Source organism: Heloderma suspectum, chromosome 1 (genome assembly GCF_057233095.1).
Source record: "Heloderma suspectum isolate Gila_16-S chromosome 1, 16-S_ref, whole genome shotgun sequence".
NCBI classification, from domain to species: Eukaryota; Metazoa; Chordata; class Lepidosauria; order Squamata; family Helodermatidae; genus Heloderma; species Heloderma suspectum.
Window position 1 is genome coordinate 156,062,622 of NC_139458.1, and position 19,154 is coordinate 156,081,775.

Genomic DNA, 19,154 nt, shown 5'->3' on the forward strand with positions numbered 1-19,154 from the left:
TACACTGGACAATTAATAGATAGTACTTATCATGCAGGGAAAGTGCTACATATGAAGAGCCCCCTTACTGCATCATTACAACAGCCCTTCTAAGTTAACAAATCTGAGCAGAATTCAAACTTCAGTGTATTCTGTATATTGTATATGTGGGCTTCGACATTTATGCTCACCCCAGGAAGTTGGGACCTGCTCTCTGGAGGGCATGATGAGCAACCAGCCTTCCTTCCAATGTTGAAGCAGCAAGATGGGAGGGGGTCATCCTGGCACTACATGGCAGCTCCACCCACCTTTAAGGTTGGGTGGAAGGCTAGGGCTCCAGAGCAGGAAAGGATGGCAGGGGCTTCTTCAGCTGCTGCCCAGCATCATCTCAAGGTGGCACTCTCCTGTGGGAGAAGAGGCAGGGTGGGGGATCTCTTCACCTCAGAACCCCTCTGCCAAGCATGCTCCCCAGCTGCCTTTTCCTAAAAGAAAAGGAGTGGCTTCCTTGGCTGCTATTAGGCAGCCTCCATCAGAGGATAGGGAGGAATCTTGTGACAACCATTTGTGGCTTAGCTAGCAAGACCAGCCAAAAATTGGAGAAGCTTGGTCTATATATAAAATGGATGGTATCTAATGCTGTGCAGGCAGCTTACACAAGCGAAGTTCCCACACTTAAGGGCTAGAGGGTTGCTTTTAAAACAAAATTAAAGCCAAAATTCTTATCCAACGCCCAAATTCTGTGCTTATGTGTTGCGATAATAGCATAGCCTTAGACAAATGCAAGAGTGGGTAATGTGCTGGGAGAAATGGAAGAAACAGTCAGGCACTTTAGAAGCGTATTCTGTGGCTTTTTAATCATTTACTGTGGGGTTTTAACTGATTTTAGATATTATCTTCAGGTGTTACTTTGAAAGCCACCTAGAAAACATTTGCCAAAAGGTAGTCTATGAATACAGCAAATAAATATCTACATCCCCTAAATTTTGCCTGGATTGGCCTGGTGCACTGTCATTGCAATAAATACATTGAAGAGACAGTAAGAAATTAAATCTGTGGCCAAATTCAATGCTTGGTACCTTTTCCAAAAGTGTTTAGTTTAAAAAGAGATTAAAATGGAAACTTGAGATTCTTCACTGCTATGGAATGAGACAAGGTAGGCAAAACAGGAGGTATTTTTATTCTTGCAAAGTATTTTTTTCATCTTGCTGCATTTTGTGGCCATAAAATATCACTGATGGGAGAACACCTCTCCCCAGGAACTTTGCTCCACAAAGGAAATGAAACCCACAAAAAGTACTCATTATGTTGAATACCATCATCATTTAATTTTTGCAGCCACATTATAAACTTCATCTCTAAATATAAGCACAGCAGCCTCTGTCTCAATTAGGATGGTAATCAGTTGTTGACATCTGGTGTAACTTTTCAATTTGTCATTTGTTTTAGAAACACTATGATACTTGTTAAGTGTTCCGACAAGAAAACCACGTTTCCACTCTTAATATAAATTATAAAATATTCATGGACTGAACACAGATGCTTGGGGGGGAAAATTGAAGAAAAATGTTAAAACCCTGCACTTTCACATTTTAACTGAAGTTATTACAGGTGATTAATATACTGCATTACTCTAAAAGCCGCATTTATTTTCCTTAATGAGGAATGCCAAACTGGATCAGTGGGTGAAAATATCTGCTAATTCTTATTGCTATTCAAAGTAATCATCTGAAATTAGCCATTAAACTGCAAGAACCTTAAAATCAGAAAAGGAAGGAAGTACATCAAGTTTATTTCCCAATAAAAATAAACACTGTTTGAATGGAACATAAGAAGAGCCATGCTGGATCAGAACAAGGGTCCATCCAGTCCAGTCCAATGTTCACACAGTGGCCAACCAGCTGTTGCCCAGCAACCTACAATCAGGGTATGAGCACAACAGCACCCTCTCACCCATGTTCCCCAGCAACTGGTGTACATAGGCTCACTGCCTCTGGTACAGGAGGTAGCACATAGCTATCAAGACTGGATGAATTATATGGTTATGTGGTTTTAGTATTCTAGATGATGGATAAGTGGCACTTTCACCCCATTCCAACACAGCTCTCTAATTTTTTTACTAAAAAAACCCAGCTGCAATCCTACCATTCTTACTTGGGAGCAAGTCCCAATAACTCAGACTTTCTTCTGAGTCAGCATGCACAGGAACAGGCTTAGCTCTCAAAAACTCGCTGGAAAAACTACCACCCAACAGCATATACTCAACATCACTTCGCACATATTAGTCACTCTCACACTCTTAACCACCGTATCATACTGACAATTAAGACGGTAAGGTGGATTCTGATTAACTTTTAATCCATATTTATTAGTGACATAGGAAGTCTAATCCACGTTAGGTTACTCTGTAGTAATAAATGTTGCATTTAGTCAAGTGGCTTTTTGAATTGTTTATTTTCGCAGTTTAATTCAGACAAGGATCATATATAACTTTAAATGCATGAAGTATTCCAATAACTATATAAAGCCTTTCTTGAGGTTTACAGAAAGACCCTCCCTTTCTTAAGAGATTCAGAACAATATTAGCAAGAAGGGTTTTTCCTGGTGTTACTATAAACACAAACTATAGGAGCCACAGATCTGAAATTTGAAAAAGGATGCTTCGTTGCTAAGAAGACAAACAATGAACAGGGAATACTGCAGCAGGTACCACCTTGCAACACAGCTTTGGCCTACTTGTAGCATCTTTTCTGTTCCTTGCTTCACTGGAGGTGCAAGGAGGCTGGCATATCAAAGAAAATGATAAATGGGTTCCAATTCTCTACTTTGATCAGGAAGAAATGAAATACTTAGGGTAGTATCCAATGGTGTCCCAACACTAGTGCTAATGAGATTATGCTAGCGCAAATCAATGCTTGCACAGTGTAATTAGTGCAATGGGAAAAAGCAGCGATTTGCCAAAGAAATTCAGTGTCACTGCCAAATTAAGGCAGCAAATCACCACTTTCCCCCATTGTGGTAGTTATGCTGCCGAAGCGTTTGTTTGCACTAGTACAACATCATTAGTACTAGCGCTGGAATATCACTGGATACTTTACTTAATGAGATATTTGAAAGGCAGTCTGATGGGAGAACATCTATATTTTTAACATAAAGAGGCGAACTTTTCCATTGACAAATAGGCTGAACACATCAATATTCTAGAGAAGCTGAGCAAAAGGTGCAAGGGGGCGCGGAGACTGGGGTCCTTCCTTATAGCTTCTTGCAAAATCTTTCCATAAACTTTGTACCCTTCTCATACTCCCCAACCCTAGCCCACACAAATAATTCAAGGTAGTCCAACCATATTTTCTACTGTACTGTTTATGTATACCGCCCGGCTCTATACAATGGCATGTACACAAAAAGTGATGCATAAATAATGAACAGCAGCAGTACTGGCAAACAAGATGTATATTACACCCTGTAGAACAATGACACTTTGACATACAGTTCAACTGTCAAGAGACTATCCTAGTTCCCTTTGGCATAAGGAAGGTCTACTGCAGAGTGGGGGGCAATTTTGGGACCACTGGATCCAAGCTCGCCATTTTTACTGCCAACTAATAATCATTATTAATCAAGCCTTCAAACCTCCTCTCCCCCTAGGATGGAATAGAGCATTATTTTCTCATTTTACAGATCTAAAGAAGATTTAATAAGGTTACTCCCAGCTGTAGCAAAAAGGATGTAGGTTTCTTACACTCAGCAAGTTCCCTTTTATTACAAACAGAGCAAAGCGATCTGCCATTATTGCTGCATAAATACTGATCTATGCATTTTCACAATAACTAGATTAAAATGGAAGACCTGAGATCCAAAACACACAATACGAAGTAGAAACAAACTGTGTTTGCAAGCTGCAATCCTGCACACACTTGGCTGGAATAAGCCTCTCTGAATATAATACGACTTACTTCTAAGTAATACACATAGGACTGCATCGGCAGTCACCTTTGACCTTTCGGGCCATGGAGAATATACAAGACTTTTGATTTATAGAGGGGCAGCCATGCTATTTTTTTGCAGCCAAAAAAAGAGAGTCATGTAGCACCTTAAAGACTTAACAAATTTATTATGGCATCGGCATGAGCTTTTGTGGACTAGACTCCACTTCATTAAATGCATTACATGTTGCCCAGTTGGCTGGTTCGTTCGTTCGTTCGTTCCTTCCTTCCTTCCTCCCCCCCCGCCCCATGAGTATAGAGCAGGGATAGGCAATCTGGTGCTATCCAGATATTTTGGACTAAAATGGACAAGGGTGGGCAATATGTTCAAAGACGCAATTTTCTTTTCTTTTTTGGGTTTGTGAACATTTAAAAGTGCAACCAGTCTGCATGCAAGCCAATGGAGCATGAAGCTTCTGCATGCTTCTGAGGGCTGGATTTGTCCTGGGAGGAGGTCTGAGGGTGTAATTTAAGTAGACTGACCTTTGTTGCAACCCGAGAGTATAAAGGATTTTTGTCTGGGAATCCAAACTAGCCACAGACTTACCTCTGACCTGCAGGATAACCATGTACTACATTGGAAGCTGCTGTAAGTTACTGTCTCAGAACTGCCATTCAACCTACAATAGGGGTATAACAATGAACTACACGGCAGGATTGTTACATACTATGCTCTTAGCCCAACCTCAGATGTAGGGATAAAAGCAATGAATAGCATAGCAGGGTTGATACAATCTCTCAGTTTTATCCCAACCCCACAACCAATCCCAGCATCACTGGTCAACAGTGCAAGGTTGCTGTAAACAACCGAGAGACTGACCTGCAGTATTCAGTGTGAACAGTAATGTCATAAGCCAATCTCCCCCAGCTTCCCTTCCAGCCTGCAAAATGGGCAACAAACTGCATTTACTTTGGAATTTGCATTAGCAGGATTACTTTTTAAAAGTTTCACACCAAATAAGAACTAAGTTAGAAAGAGCAGGAGCAATTCCCTTTGCTGCTACTTTTTGAATTTAGGTGGTGGTGGTGGCGGTGGTGGAGTCTTGGATTTTTCCACTGATTTCTATGCGCAGTTCTCACTTCTATCCCTGGGGACATTTAAAAATAGTTTTCTGTTTGAACCAAGAAATGACATATCCAGAAAATGTGATGGTTCTCTTGAACTTTTTTATATTTATGCATCTCTTCCTCTCTTCTCCTTTTTTCCAGCCACTATTCCATTCCATTCCCCTTCCCATCCAGTTTTCTGCTCCCCTTTAAAAGGCGGTCAGCATTCTGTGCCCATTCAGACCTTATTGGCTGTTGGAGGGGTTGAGGTTCCCCTTCAAGAGTTTTTTTAAAACTATGTTTTGTTTTGCTTCTTCAAACCTGGAGTTCTCCTGTCTGTTAATATCTCCCTCTTGTGCATGGGTGTTGCTGTTTTGGCTACATAAGGGTGGGCACACTATCTTGAAGATCAGAAATAGAATATGACACTCCCTGCCTCTATAACTGCACAGGCCCTGACTAGTAAAGGATTAATATGTTTAAATTTGAAGAACATGGAAAATAAGTGACTACTCATGAAACACAGGGAACTTAAGAACTGTAAATGGGAAGCAACTTCAGCATCTTTATCCACAGAGGAACAAGAAATCTTGTTTTCAAATAGGAAGACCACAACTTACTGATTTAATCCACTCTCATTTGAAGGAGTGCATATCTATTCTAAGCTTCTTCTAATTGTACATTTAGGGCACAATCCTATGCATGTTTAGGCAGAAAAAACTCCTACAAGAATGCTGGGACTTGTAGGATGTTTTTCTGTCTAATCATGCACAGGATTGCAAATTTAACTTAGGATCTGGGGACTAATTCCTTAGCGGTGCAGATACAATCAGCTGATCATCAGATATGGGTTTTAAAGGAGCATAACATAGTACTGACATTTATTTTAATAAGGAGTCTCTAGTTTCCAAGTCAGAACTATCCACTGCTCTCCATCTCCATGACATAATAAAACCAGTTTAGGTAGATTTTCTAAATTTATCTATTCCTTCATAAGGGCGTAGCAATTCACCAATATTAACAGAGCATACAATATAAAAAATAATGTTTTAAGGGATATAGAAAGGGAAAAATATTGGTCATCTGTTTCACTGTTGGTATAACTGAAAAGCTAAAAGGAAGGCAATTTTTTCAGCCATGATTAAAATAGATGGATAGGACTTTATTGTTTTTAGGACTGAACACAAATGTCTGGAAGGGTAATTTTTTTTGGAGAACAGGTCAGATAGTAACTGTACTATTTGCAAATGTGAAAGCTGTATTACAGGCTGGCTTACAGTAAGCTTAAATTCTTAGGTAATCATGTACCAAGAACAACCACAGTTAACCAACATTTATTCTACTGTTATGGCTGTGTGTGCCGCCAGAATGAGATGGTCAGCTGGCTATTTGCAGCCTGTGAAGCTTCCAATGTAGCTACTGATGGTTTCATTTTGAATTCTAGTTAGTGGAATAACCAAAAAGAAAAAAGAGAGCAACAAAGATTAAACCCATACAAACTATATCAAAACACCATAAGAGAATGACTGCTATTCACAGCCAATATACAATCTGATAATTAACCTTAGTTGAAGTTTCTTTTACCCACCTTGTTTCTACGAGGTAAGCAGTGTAAGTTTCCTGCATGTTCATCACATTCCGTCCAGTCCGCTTCTCTGCTTCTGCAACACTGATTTCTATTTTCTTCAATAAACAATCTTCCATCATCTTTTTTAAAAAAGAGAAGTATTATTTGTATGTATTGCTTCAGTTGCTCTGCACAAGGAACTACTAAGTCCTTTGACATCTGTGAAGCGGCAAAGCCTAGCTCTTAACAAAGCAGAGCCAAGTTTAATTTCAGGTTGTGAAGTGGTCCCAGTGATGCAAGCATGTTCACCTTATAGTACATACATTATGATATTCCAGTATTTTCAATGTTGGTTTATTCATTCATTCATTCATTTGCATTCAAAGCATCTGTATTCCACTCTTCAGTCAAAAGGTTCCCAGAATGGCTTACAAGAACCAATAATTAGGTAGTCTCTTCAATCAGGCTTACAATCTAAAAAGATTCAAGTTTTTCCCCAGGTGGGCAGGTCTTTCCTCACTTGGGCTGCAGATGGAAGCTGCTTCCAGTACTTTATACTCCTAGTTGCAGAAAAAGGAGGTGCATGTGTGGTCCTTAATTGTGGAGGTAAAGGTCCTTACTCAGACCCCTTTGCTGTTCCTGCTGCTGCTCTTTCTACAAATGCTTTTTGTGAGGAGTAGACTAGATCAGAGATGCTAAATTTATCTAATATAGAAGACTGCCATATTCTACATTTGCCTTCATGTTCTTTACCCCCTTAATCGCACCCTGCTTTTTGGCTTACTCTTACATATACTGTATATTCATTTTGAGGGTCAATGAAACAATACCTAGGGTGTTAAGAATATGTACATAAAGTGACTCTATATGAGTTAATTACACATTTAACCAGTATGTAGTACTCACTGTCAAGCTGGCTCACAAGGAACCCAGATTTATTTTTCCATCCTTTCCACAATTGATTTGGGCATTCAGTTTTTCCCAGTTAACCTAGTACAAAAGGTTTGATCATGTACCTGGCAGAACAAAGATTTACAAGACCAACAGACACAACCTTTGATGAAGTCCCACATCAAAGACTCTTGAACAAACTTGACAGTCATGGGTTAAGAGGTTAACCCAGGAAGGCTAAAGCTGAGAACGAACTGAGGTTAGCGAGGGATGCTAAAAGCAACAAAAAGGCTTTCTTCAGTTACGTGCATAGTAAAAGGCAGAGGAAAGAAATGGTTGTTCAGCTATTAAATAAGGATGGCAAAATGATAACAGATGACAAAGAAAAGGCAGAGGTGCTCAATTCCTACTTTGGCTAAGTCTTCTCCCAAAAGAGGGGCTATGACTCCCCTGGCAAAGGCGAAGTGCAGGCTGAAGGGGCAGGATTGCAGCTTGAGATCGATAGGCATATGGTCAAGGAACACCGAATTACTTTGAATAAGTTCAAAATTTCCAGGGCCAGATGAACTGCATCCTAGAGTAATAAAGGAACTGGCAGAAGAACTCTCAGAACCGCTGTCGATTCTCTTGGAGAAATCATGGAGGACGGGGGAAGTGCCAGATGACTGGAGGAGGGGTAATATTGTCCCTATCTTGAAAAAGGATAAAAAGGAGGAACCTGGGAACTACAGACCAGTCAGTCTGACATAAATCCCTCGGAAAATTCTGGAGCAGATGATAAAGCAATCCATCTGGAAGCACCTTGAAAACAATGCAGAGATTACTCGAAGCCAACATGGATCTGTCAAAAACAAGTCCTGCCAGACAAATCTGATCTCATTTTTTGATCAAGTAACCTCCCTTGTGGACCGTGGAAATGCTGTGGACATAATATACCTCGACTTCAGCAAAGCTTTCGACAAAGTGCCCCATGATCTCCTGATGAGCAAACTAACTCAAAGTGGGCTAGATGAAACAACGATCCGGTGGATCCACAGTTGGCTACAGAATCGGACTCAAAGAGTGCTTATCAATGGGACCTTCTCAAACTGGGGAGAGGTAACGAGTGGGGTACCGCAGGGCTCAGTCTTGGGCCCAGTGCTCTTCAACATTTTTATTAATGACTTGGAGGAGGTGGTGCAGGGAATGCTGATCAAATTTACAGATGACACAAAATTGGGTGGGATAGCTAATACTTTGGAAGACAGAAACAAAATTCAAAGTGATCTGGATAGACTGGAGCGCTGGGCAGAAAACAACAGAATGACATTTAATAGAGATAAATGCCAAGTTCTGCACCTAGGAAAAAGAAATCAAATGCACAGTTACAAGATGGGGGATACGTGGCTCAACAACACTAGAAGCGAGAAAGATCTTGGAATTGTTGTAGATCACAAGCTGAATATGAGCCAACAATGTGATGTGGCTGCAAAAAAGGGAAATGCTATTTTGGGCTGCATTAATAGAAGCATGTCTTCCAAATCCCATGAAGTACTAGTTCCCTCTACTCAGCACTGGTTAGGCCTCATCTGGAGTACTGTGTCTAGTTCTGGGCACCACACTTTATGAAGGATGCAGACAAGCTGGACAGGGTTCAGAGGAGGGCAACAAAGATGATCAGGGGACTGGAAACAAAGCCCTATGAAGAGAGACTGAAAGAACTGGGCATGTTTAGCCTTGAGAAGAGAAGACCGAGGGGAGATATGATAGCACTCTTCAAGTACTTGAAAGGTTGTCACAGAGAGGAAGGCCAGGATCTCTTCTCAATCATCCCGGAGTGCAGGACACAGAATAATGGGCTCAAGTTACAGGAAGCCAGATTCCGGCTGAACATCAGGAAAAACTTCCTGAGTGTTAGAGCAATATGATAATGGAACCAATTCCCTAGGGAGGTGGTGGGCTCTCCCACACTGGAGGCGTTCAAGATGAGGCTGGACAGCCATCTGTCAGGGATGCTCTGACTTGGATTCCTGCATTGAACAGGGGGTTGGACTCGATGGCCTTGTAGGCCCCTTCCAACCCTACTATTCTATAATTCTAGGTCCTATTATAGATCAGTTAAACTGGTAACTGGTTAAAGAACAGAAAGCGGAGAGTAAGAATAAATGGGTAGTTCTCACAATGGAGGTATATAAACAGTGGAGTCCTCCTAGGGCAGGGGTGGGGAACCTCAGGCCTGTGGGCCAGATCTGGACCTCCTGGGGTTCAAATCCAGCCCTCTGGGGTTCAAATCCAGCCCTCTGGGGTTCCCCAGATGGCCACGCCTCCTCCTTGTGGCCCAATCTCCGTTCCCCAGCTACTGATTGTTGGGTCATTTCCCAGCTTTTGTGCCATTTCCCCCCATTCTATTTAATATTTAAAATAGATTTATATACCACTGAACATATTTTAAAATAACTCTAAACGATTCAAAAAACCTGAAATGCCTCTCCTAAGGTTTAGTTTCTACTAATAAGAGCTCTAAGCTAAAATATGCTGGGGGGTATATTTTGGCACTGCCCTCATTATGTTTGGCCCCACCCACCACTGGAATGAGGCCCCAGGAGTTTCTCCGAAACTAAATTCAGCCATCAGGTGGAAAGAGATTCCACACCACCACATAGGGTCTGTATTGGGACTGGTTCTTTTTAAGTGGTTTATAAATTATCTGGAGAGAGGGGTGAGCAGTGAGGTGGCTAAGTTTGCTGACAACATGAATTCAGGAAAGATGAAAGGAAGTACTTCTTCTCATAGTGCATAGTTAAACTATGGAATTCACTACCAGAAGATGTAGTGACAGCCACCAATTTCAACAACTTTAAGAAGATCTTAAACAAAATCATGGAGGATAAGGCTGTCAATGGCTATTCATCATGAAGACTGTATATTACCTCCAGTATTAGAGGAAGTATGCCTCTCAATACCAGTTGTTGGGGAACATGACTGGGAAGGTGCTATTGTGCTTGTAGGCTTCCCATAGGCAGCTGGATGGCCATTGTGGGAAGAGAACGTTGGATTAACGTTAAATAGGCCTTTAGCTTTTTGTAATATCTACCACTATCCTACTCAGCTGGGGAAGAAGCAATTGCCCCAAGATGAGCACCCCTGGCAAAATACACAGTACTATATAAGGTGACTCCAGCAAAGGAGATCGTTACATTGTCGTGGTGCTGGAGCCTGAGCACCTCAATGATGCCATGAGCTAAACCATGATGGGACACCCAAGACGGGAAGGTCATGGCAGAGAGATCAGACTAAATACGATCCCTGGGGAAGGAAACGGCAACCCACCCCAGTATTCTTGCCATGAAAACTAAATGGATCAGTACAACCAGAGATATGTTGGTATACCATCGGAAGATGGAACTCCCAGGTCGGAAGATGGTCAAAATGCTACTGGGGAGGAACAGAGGATCAGTTCAACTAGCCCCAGATGTGATGACGCAGCTAGCTCAAAGCCGAAAGGACGGCTAGCGGCCGACGGTGCTGGTGGTGAATGACGAATCCGATGTTCTAAAGATCAACAAACCACAAGAACCTGGAATGTAAGATCTATGAGCCAGGGCAAATTGGATGTGGTTATTGGGGAGATGTCAAGATTAAATATAGACATTTTGGGTGTCAGTGAACTGAAATGGACTGGAACAGGCCACTTCACATCAGATGACCACCAGATCTACTACAGTGGACAAGAGGACCACAGAAGAAATGGAGTAGCCTTCATAATTAATAATAAAGTGGCTAAAGCAATGCTTGGATACAATCCAAAAAACGATAGAATGGTCTCAATTCGAATTCAGGGTAAGCCATTTAACATCACAGTGATCCAAATATACACCCCAACCACAGATGCTGAAGAAGCAGAAGTAGATCAGTTCTATGAGGATTTGCAGCACCTACTGGATAGTACGCCAAAAAGTAATGTTATTTTCATTACAGGAGACTGGAATGCTAAGGTGGGTAGTCAAATGATACCTGGAATTACAGGCAAGCATGGTCTGGGAGAACAAAATGAAGCAGGACATAGGCTGATAGAATTTTGCCAAGACAACTCACTGTGCATAACAAACACTCTCTTCCCACAACCTAAAAGACGGCTTTATACATGGACTTCACCAGATGGTCGACACCGAAATCAGATTGACTACATCCTTTGTAGCCAAAGGTGGCGGACATCTATGCAGTCGGTAAAAACAAGACCTGGAGCTGACTGTAGTTCAGATCACGTACTTCTTATTGCACAATTTAAAATCAGACTAAAGAGAATAGGGAAGACCCACAGACCAGTTAAAGATGAGCTCACTAATATTCCTAATGAATATGCAGTGGAGGTGAAGAACAGATTGTAAGGGACTAGATTTAGTAGATAGGGTCCCAGAAGAACTACGGACAGAAGTTCACAACATTGTTCAGGAGCCGGCAACAAAAAACGTCCCAAAGAAAAAGAAAACCAAGAAGGAAAGATGGCTGTCTGCTGAGACACTGGAAGTAGCCCAAGAAAGAAGGAAAGCAAAAGGCAACAGTGAAAGGGGGAGATATGCCCAATTAAATGGAATATTCCAGAGGTTAGCCAGAAGAGATAAGGAATTATTTTTAAACAAGCAATGTGCAGAAGCAGAAGATGATAATAGAATAGGAAGGACAAGAGACCTCTTCCAGAAAATTAGCAACATCAGAGGTAAATTCCAGGCAAAAATGGGTATGCCACAAAGATGGCAAGGACCTAACAGAAGCAGAAGAAATCAAGAAAAGGTGGCAAGAGTATACAGAATATGTGCATAGGAAGGATAATAATATCGGGGATAGATTTGATGGTGTGGTCAGTGAGCCAGAGCCAGACATCCTGAAGAGAGAGGATGAATGAGGCTTAAGAAGCATTGCTAATAACAAAGCAGCAGGAGACGACGGTATCCCAGCTGAACTGTTTAAAAACTTGCAAGATGATGCTGTCAAGGTGATCCATGCCATATGCCAGCAAATTTGGAAAACACAAGAATGGCCAACAGATTGGAAAAGATCAACTTATATCCCCATACCAAAAAAGGGAAGCACTAAAGAATGTTCCAACTATCGAACAGTGGCACTTATTTCACATGCCAGTAAGGTAATGCTCAAGATCTTACAAGGTAGACTCCAGCAACTCATGGAACGAGAATTGCCAGATGTACAAGCTGGGTTTAGAAAAGGCAGAGGAACTAGAGACCAAATTGCCAATATCTGCTGGATAATGGAGAAAGCCAGGGAGTTTCAGAAAAACATCTATTTCTGTTTTACTGACTATTGTAAAGCCTTTGACTGTGTGGATCATAACAAATGGTGGCAAGTTCTTGGTGGTATGGGGATACCAAGTCATCTTGTCTGCCTCCTGAGGAATCTGTATAATGACCAAGTAGCAACGGTAAGAACAGACCACGGAACGGACTGGTTTAAGATTGGGAAAGGAGTACAGCAGGGTTGTACACTCTCACCCTACCTATTCAACCTGTACGCAGAACACGTCATACGACGTGCTGGGCTTGATGAAGCCAAGGCTACAGTGAAAATCACTGGAAGAAACATTAACAATCTCAGATATGCAGATGATACCACTTTGATGGCTGAAAGCGAGGAGGAGCTGAGGAACCTTCTGACGAAGGTGCAAGAAAAAAGTGCAAAAGCTGGGTAGCAGTTAAACCTCAAAAAACCCAAGATTATGGCAACCAGCTTGATTGATCACTGGCAAATAGAGGGAGAAAACGTGGAGGCAGTGACAGACTTTGTCTTTCTAGGCGTAAAGACTACTGCAGACGCTGACTGCAGCCAGGAATACAGAAGACGTTTACTTCTTGGGAGGAGAGCAATGACAAGTCTTGACAAAATAGTTAAGAGCAGAGACATCACACTGACAACAAAGGTCTGCAAAGTTAAAGCAATGGTATTCCCCGTAGTAACCTCTGGCTGCGAGAGCTGGACCATAAGGAAGGCTGAGCGAAGGAAGATAGATGCTTTTGAACTGTGGTGATGGAGGAAAATTCTGAGAGTGCCTTGGACTGCAAGAAGATCAAACCAGTCCATACTCCAGGAAATAAAGCCAGACTGCTCACTTGAGGGAATGATATTAAAGGCAAAACTGAAGTACGTTGGCCACATAATGAGAAGACAGGATAGCCTGGAGAAGATGCTGATGCTAGCGAAAGTGGAAGGCAAAAGGAAGAGGGGCCGACCAAGGGCAAGATGGATGGATGATATTCTGGAGGTGATGGACGATATTCTGAAGGTTATGGACTCGACCTTGGGGGAGCTGGGGGTGGCGACGGCTGACAGGAAGCTCTGGCGTGGGCTGGTCCATGAAGTCCCGAAGAATCATAGAATAGTAGGGTTGGAAGGGGCCTACAAGGCCATCGAGTCCAACCCCCTGCTCAATGCAGGAATCCAAGTCAGAGCATCCCTGACAGATGGCTGTCCAGCCTCATCTTGAACGCCTCCAGTGTGGGAGAGCCCACCACCTCCCTAGGGAATTGGTTCCATTATCATATTGCTCTAACACTCAGGAAGTTTTTCCTGATGTTCAGCCGGAATCTGGCTTCCTGTAACTTGAGCCCATTATTCCGTGTCCTGCACTCTGGGATGATCGAGAAGAGATCCTGGCCTTCCTCTCTGTGACAACCTTTCAAGTACTTGAAGAGTGCTATCATATCTCCCCTCAGTCTTCTCTTCTCAAGGCTAAACATGCCCAGTTCTTTCAGTCTCTCTTCATAGGGCTTTGTTTCCAGTCCCCTGATCATCTTTGTTGCCCTCCTCTGAACCCTGTCCAGCTTGTCTGCATCCTTCATAAAGTGTGGCGCCCAGAACTGGACACAGTACTCCAGATGAGGCCTAACCAGTGCTGAGTAGAGGGGAACTACTACTTCCCAGGATTTGGAAGCCATGCTTCTATTAATGCAGCTCAAAGTAGCATTTCCCTTTTTTGCAGCCACATCACATTGTTGGCTCATATTCAGCTTGTGATCTACAACAATTCCAAGATCTTTCTCGCTTCTAGTGTTGTTGAGCCATGTATCTCCCATCTTGTAACTGTGCATTTAGTTCCTTTTTCCTAGGTGCAGAACTTGGCATTTATCTCTATTAAATGTCATTCTGTTGTTTTCTGCCCAGCGCTCCAGTCTATCCAGATCACTTTGAATTTTGTTTCTGTCTTCCAACGTATTAGCTATCCCACCCAATTTTGTGTCATCTGCAAATTTGATCAGCATTCCCTACACCTCCTCCTCCAAGTCATTAATAAAAATGTTGAAGAGCACTGGGCCCAGGACTAAGCCCTGTGGTACCCCACTCGTTACCTCTCCCCAGTTTGAGAAGGTCCCATTGATAAGCACTCTTTGAGTCCGATTCTGTAGCCAACTGTGGATCCACCGGATCGTTGTTTCATCTAGCCCACTTTGAGCTAGTTTGCTCATCAGGAGATCATGGGGCACTTTGTCGAAAGCTTTGCTAAAGTCGAGGTATATGATGTCAACAGCATTCCCACAGTTTACAAGGGAGGTTACTTGATCAAAAAATGAGATCAGATTTGTCTGGCAGGATTTGTTTTTGACAAATCCATATTGGCTTCGAGTAACCACTGCATTGTTTTCAAGGTGCTTCCAGATGGATTGCTTTATCATCTGCTCCAGAATTTTCCGAGGGATTGATGTCTGACTGACTGGTCTGTAGTTCCCAGGTTCCTCCTTTTTACCCTTTTTGAAGATAGGGACAACATTAGCCCTCCTCCAGTCATCTGGCACTTCCCCCGTCCTCCATGATTGCTCCAAGAGAATAGACAGCGGTTCTGAGAGTTCTTCTGCCAGTTCCTTTATTACTCTAGGATGCAGTTCATCTGGCCCTGGAGATTTGAACTCATTCAAAGTAATTCGGTGTTCCTTCACCATATGCCTATCGATCTCAAGCTGCAATCCTGCCCCTTCAGCCTGCACTTCGCCTTTGCCAGGGGAGTCATAGACCCTCTTTTGGGAGAAGACTTAGCCAAAGTAGGAAGTGAGCACCTCTGCCTTTTCTTTGTCATCTGTTATCATTTTGCCATCCTTATTTAATAGCTGAACAACCATTTCTTTCCTCTGCCTTTTACTATGCACGTAACTGAAGAAAGCCTTTTTGTTGTTTTTAGCATCCCTCGCTAACCTCAGTTCGTTCTCAGCTTTAGCCTTCCTGACACCATCCCTGCAATTCTGTGCTACCTGCCTGTACTCTTCCTTTGTTACTTGGCCTTCTTTCCACTTCCTATATGTGTCCTTTTTTGTTTTCAGGTCATCCCTAAGCTTTTTGTGAAGCCACATTGGCTTCTTCTGTTGTCTTCCACCTTTTCTTCTTGTTGGAATTGTTTGTGATTGTGCCTTGAGAATTTCTTTTTTTAAAAGCTCCCACCCATCTTGGACTCCTTTTCTCGTTAGAGTCGCTTGCCATGGGACCTTACTGATCATTGTTCTGAGTTTATTAAAATCAGCTTTTCTAAAATCCAGGGTACGCGTTTGACTGCACTCGGCTTTTGCTTCCCTTAGAACCAAGAACTCAAGTGCAACATGGTCGCTTTCCCCCAGAGTTCCTGTAACTGCTACTTTATCCACTAAGACATCTCTGTTGGTTAGGATCAAGTCAAGGATAGCCGATCCTCTAGTTCCTTCCTCTGCTTTCTGTAGGAGGAAGTTATCCGCCATACAAGTCAGGAATTTCCTGGAGGGGCCATGTTTGGCAGAATTTGTCTCCCAACAAATATTGGGGAAATTGAAGTCCCCCATTACTACTACATCATGCTTCCTTAAAATATTGGCTATTTGCTTTTCAAATAGCCGGAAGCGACTGAGCTGTATCTGAAGCTGGACAAGCTTTTCCTCCAACTGCATTATTTGCTTATTAAGGTAAATAGCTATTAACTTTCATAAAGAGTTATTAACTGCTTGTCAAGAGAAAGAGGTGGAACTAGCAGCTATTGTGTCAATTACAGTCTCTCCCCCTTTTGGCTTAGGGGTGACAGACTACATCTTCAACCTGACATGGGGGCAGCAAATTCACCGTTACCACCATTTCCTTTGGCCTCCTAGGCCTGAAGGGGAACGCTGACAATGATGTTGCAGTTGGGAGAAAGAACAAAGGGACAGAACACATATTCTGCTCCTACTCCCTACACTTCAGGGCTGCTTCCAGATGAAGCTTTTATTGTGAAATCACCCTGCCCAATTCACTGAATTATACAGGAGGTCCAGATGATGTTGTCTTCAGTTTGTAGCCCTCCTGTGTTTTCCCACTGCTTCTTCCATCTTTTTTCTTACTAGGAAAAAAACTACATGGAAAAGCTGCACTGGAAGCACCCCTCCATCTGGAAGCACCCCAGCTGAGGTAGCAGAAGAAACAAGCAATGGAACAGAAGGTAGAACATTCCCTCAGGAATTATTTGAAGAGCTACACTAAGGCATTACCAACAGGAGCAGGTCTTTCTCCTACACTTCATCATCTCATTTCCCCTCTTTTGACCTCATCCGGCTGCCTGCAGGCCTCACCATCTCCGTAGTTTTAACTATACCCATCCTTTTATTCTGTTACTACCTCAATCTACTGCAGTGAGTGGTTAACAACTAACTCCTATCTACCCAGGTCTACTGAGAAGTAATTCTGAATTGTGCCCAGTGGAACTTATTCCCAAGCAAACATGCATAGGATTGCAGCCTAAGAGGCTATAGCTACAATCCTATACATACTTCCCTGAGAGTAATTTCCACTTGAACTCAGTGGGGCTTAGTTCTGAGTAGGCTTGCACTGTAAGTAAGTAAGCCCCACTTCAAATTTTGCCTCTGCCATGAACTCACTAGAGTGCTTTAGACAAGCCACTAACAAGCAACCTCAGACACCCATCTGCACTACGGAGGCGATAATACCGACCTACCTTACCAGGTAGTGCATGCAAAGTGCTCTGAACACTCTAGTGCCAAGCGTTAACACAGCTATCACCGTTGTCATCCCTTGACTGCTTAGGAGGGTAACCCCATGCAAAAAGGAGAGCAGGGCTCCTGTAGCTCTACTGGCTTTATAGAAAAGGGAGTTCCATAACAAATTACAAAGAGGGGGAAAAGAGAAAAGGCAAGAAGAGGGAATTTCGGCGGCGGCAGCTTTCCTCACCCTTGTACGCCCAGCTGCACCTGCCGAACTCCCAGGTGTGTACAACTCTTAAGAGGCGCAAGAAGCCTGCTAGCTGCCCCTCGCCCACCCAGCTTATAGACCCTTAGCTCCGCCGACCTTTCGCCCATCCTCATGACCGCCCAGCCCAGCCCAGCCCAGCCCAGCATTTCACCCAGGCTCTTTCCTCCTTTCCCCGCCCCACTCCCACCACCCAGGTCCTGCTGCCTCCTGCCCCGCACACTGCCCCTCTTCTCTCCGTGCCCACCCGTTATTGCCACCGCGGCTCCTCCTCCTCCTCCGCCTCCCACTGCTACTGCCGCCTCTCCCTCTCCCGTCCCCCCACCCCGCCCTCCTGGTTCCCGGGCGCCCCGTCGGGGAAGGGAGTCGAGCCGGGCCCGCTGCCGAGCCGCGGCCTAACTGCGCTCCTGGTCCCCGGGAGCGGCGCAGCTTCCCTCACCGCGAAAGCTGCCAGTCCAGCCGCCGCCGGCGCCCTCCCCTCGTCGCCGGCGCCGTCGTCCTCCGCCGGCGCCCTCTCCTCGTCGTCCTCTTCAGGTACGGGGCCGCCGGGAGACTCGGGCTCGTCGCCTTCCTGGCTACTGCCTCCGCCGCCGCTGCTCCCGCCGCCGGGGCTCTCAGCACCGGGACGCTCCATGGAGGCAGGGGAGAGGGGCTTGGAGGAGGCCCTCTGCGCAGGCGCCCGGCGCTTCAAGGCGGGGGCGGAGCGACCAGCCCGGAAGAGCGCGCGCGCGGGCGTGTGTGTTGGCGTGAGGAAGAAGCGAGCGGGACGCGAAGCGGGCGGCGGCGGCGGCGGCTCTGGCTCTGGCTCCTCCTCCTCTCATGTGCCCCTCCCGACGTCGTGCCGTACTGTTAAAATACGAAGCCCGATCCTCTCTGCCCGCTTGTGTGGAAGCCCCACTCAGTTCCGTGAGACGCACAGCCCGATCCTCGTTTGCATGTTTCAGGGACACTTAAGACGCAACCCTAGGCATGTTTAGACAGAAAAAAAAGTCCTACAATTCCCAGCTGGCTGGGGAATGCTGGGAGTTGTAGGGCTTTTTCTGTCTAAACATGCCTAGGGTTGCGCCCTTACTCCCATTTCAGGGATGACTGCTTTCGGTAGGACTTTCTCCCAGGTATGTTATTATTAATTACATTTCTCTACCACCCCATAGCCAAAGCTCTGGGTGGTTTACAAAGATTAAAAACCATTAAAATACATTATGCAAAGTGTAAAATGCTTTACATAAAATCACATAAACAGACAGCACGCACAGGGACAACATATATCTAAAAACAGTTGACAACAATCAACCATAAGAGAAACCCAGGACCTGACTGAAGTGTGTAGACAGGATCATATGAATGAAGCCCAAGCCTATGCATGTTTGCTTATGCATATTTACTCAGAAGTCATTGACCGCGCTGCGATTTACTCCCCGGGCAAGTGTCCATCTGCCTTTTACGGCACAATCCTATGTTTACTCAGAAGGAAGGAAGTCCCGCTGAGTTTTGTGGGGCTTACT

The 19,154-nt window shown here is 44.0% G+C and overlaps 1 protein-coding gene across 2 annotated transcripts in view; it reads right to left on the minus strand.

The window, feature by feature from the left end:
• SNX4 (sorting nexin 4) overlaps window positions 1–18,338 on the minus strand; it is a 49,687-nt gene extending 31,349 nt beyond the window's left edge. Inside the window, exons 1-2 of one of the 2 annotated variants that reach the window (XM_084807655.1) lie at window positions 18,089–18,338; window positions 6,598–6,716 (exon numbers count right to left, since the gene is read on the minus strand). In XM_084807655.1, the coding sequence (XP_084663781.1) occupies window positions 6,598–6,716; window positions 18,089–18,283 (314 nt within the window). In that variant the 5' untranslated portion in view covers window positions 18,284–18,338. Of the gene's footprint in view, window positions 1–6,597; window positions 6,717–7,482; window positions 7,567–18,088 lie in introns of those variants that run through there. The other variant, XM_084807662.1, reaches the window with a different exon arrangement.
• Between the last annotated feature and the right edge of the window lie 816 nt (window positions 18,339–19,154).